Source organism: Crocodylus porosus, unplaced genomic scaffold, assembly GCF_001723895.1.
Source record: "Crocodylus porosus isolate Cpor-Errol unplaced genomic scaffold, CroPor_comp1, whole genome shotgun sequence".
NCBI classification, from domain to species: domain Eukaryota; kingdom Metazoa; phylum Chordata; order Crocodylia; family Crocodylidae; genus Crocodylus; species Crocodylus porosus.
The window spans coordinates 10,768,251-10,769,586 of record NW_017728931.1 but is presented as its reverse complement, the minus strand read 5'-3'; the positions used below and the strand labels follow the sequence as shown (position 1 = coordinate 10,769,586).

Below are 1,336 nucleotides of genomic sequence, written 5' to 3'. Positions count from 1 at the left end.
CAAAAAAGCAACTTTTCCATCCCAGAAAGAGGGAGATCTCTTAGGAAACATGGAGCTGCTGTGCTGCGAGGTGGATCCCATGAGGAGGGCTCTCCCTGACCCCAACTTGCTCTACGACGACCGTGTTTTGCACAATCTACTCACCGTGGAGGAGAGGTATCTGCCCCAGTGCTCCTACTTCAAGTGCGTGCAGAAGGACATCCAGCCCTTCATGCGGAGGATGGTGGCCACTTGGATGCTGGAGGTTTGTGTGCACCCCCTCCCCACCGCCGCCCACGTCGGGGCAGCAAGGGGGCTCCTTTGCTGCCTCAGCCCCCCCCCCCCTTTTTGCATGCTTCTGCTTTGCTTGATCCCTTCTGCAAGAAGGGGGATCCTTTGCTAGGCTCTGTCAACCCCCCTTTTTTTGCAAGCTGCCCCCCCTTTCCTTTTGCAAACTTCTGCTTTGCTTGATCCCTTCCGCAAGAAGGAGGGGGGGGTCCTGTCCAAGGCTCTGTTATTCCCCCCGCTTTTTATTGAAAGCTGGTCCCCCTTTTTTGCATGCTTCTGCTTGGCTTGATCCCTTCTGCAGGAAGGGGGGGGGTCCTTTGCTAGCCTCTGTTATTCCCCCCACCTTTTTTTTTTGCAAGCTTCTGCTTTGCTTGATCCCTTCTGCATGATCTCATTTGCAGAGTTGGGGCTCCTTTCCCTCCATGCTGGGGGGGGGGGGGTGAAATGGCGCGTGTGTGTGCAGCCTAAGGGTGCAATACAAAGCTGTTTCTTGCAAAGAGGGGTGCAAAAAAGAGGGGGGGTACAGAAAAGTGACCGAGCCTGGCCATGTGCAGTCGCCCAGCCCTTGTGCTCTGCCCTCTGCGGGCCGGGGACCTGCCCCGGGGCCGGGCCCGCATGGCCAAGGGGTGCCCGCCCGAGCAGAGCTGCCCCAGGGGCGCCTCTGTGCCCACGTATGCAGCGCTCAGGACGTGCCCTGCTTGCGCCATGTTGCTTTGCATGCAGCCTGCTCCCAGGCCAGCCGCCCCCCCCCCCCCCGCCGGCTCGGGGGCCGGGGGCTGCGTGTGCCGGGGCTGCGGAGGGGGCATGAGGAGGCGCCCCGCTCCCTCCCTCCATCCTCCCCCCCCGGGCACTGCTGCCCGCGCCCCCCAGCCGCAGCCCTGCAAGCCCCGCGCTGGGCCCTGCTTTCCTTTGCCCCGGCCCCTCTCTTTCCCCCCAGCCCATCTGCTCCGGGGCGGGGGCTACAGGGTCCCCCCTAGTGGGCAGGGAAGGGCAGCCCCCCCGCTTGATTTTCGTGCCACTTCTGCCCCTTTAGCCCCTTGCTTGGATTTTTGGTGAATTTTTGAAGTCG

General features: G+C 62.1%; 1 protein-coding gene across 2 annotated transcripts in view; it reads left to right on the top strand.

Moving 5' to 3' along the window:
* The first annotated feature begins 6 nt into the window (after nucleotides 1-6).
* Nucleotides 7-1,336, top strand: part of CCND2 (cyclin D2) — a 45,748-nt gene continuing 44,418 nt past the window's right edge. For both annotated transcript variants that reach the window (XM_019544207.1, XM_019544206.1), the window contains exon 1: nucleotides 7-244. In XM_019544207.1, coding sequence (XP_019399752.1) covers nucleotides 50-244 — 195 coding nt within the window. In that variant the 5' untranslated portion in view covers nucleotides 7-49. The remainder of the gene's footprint in view (nucleotides 245-1,336) is intronic.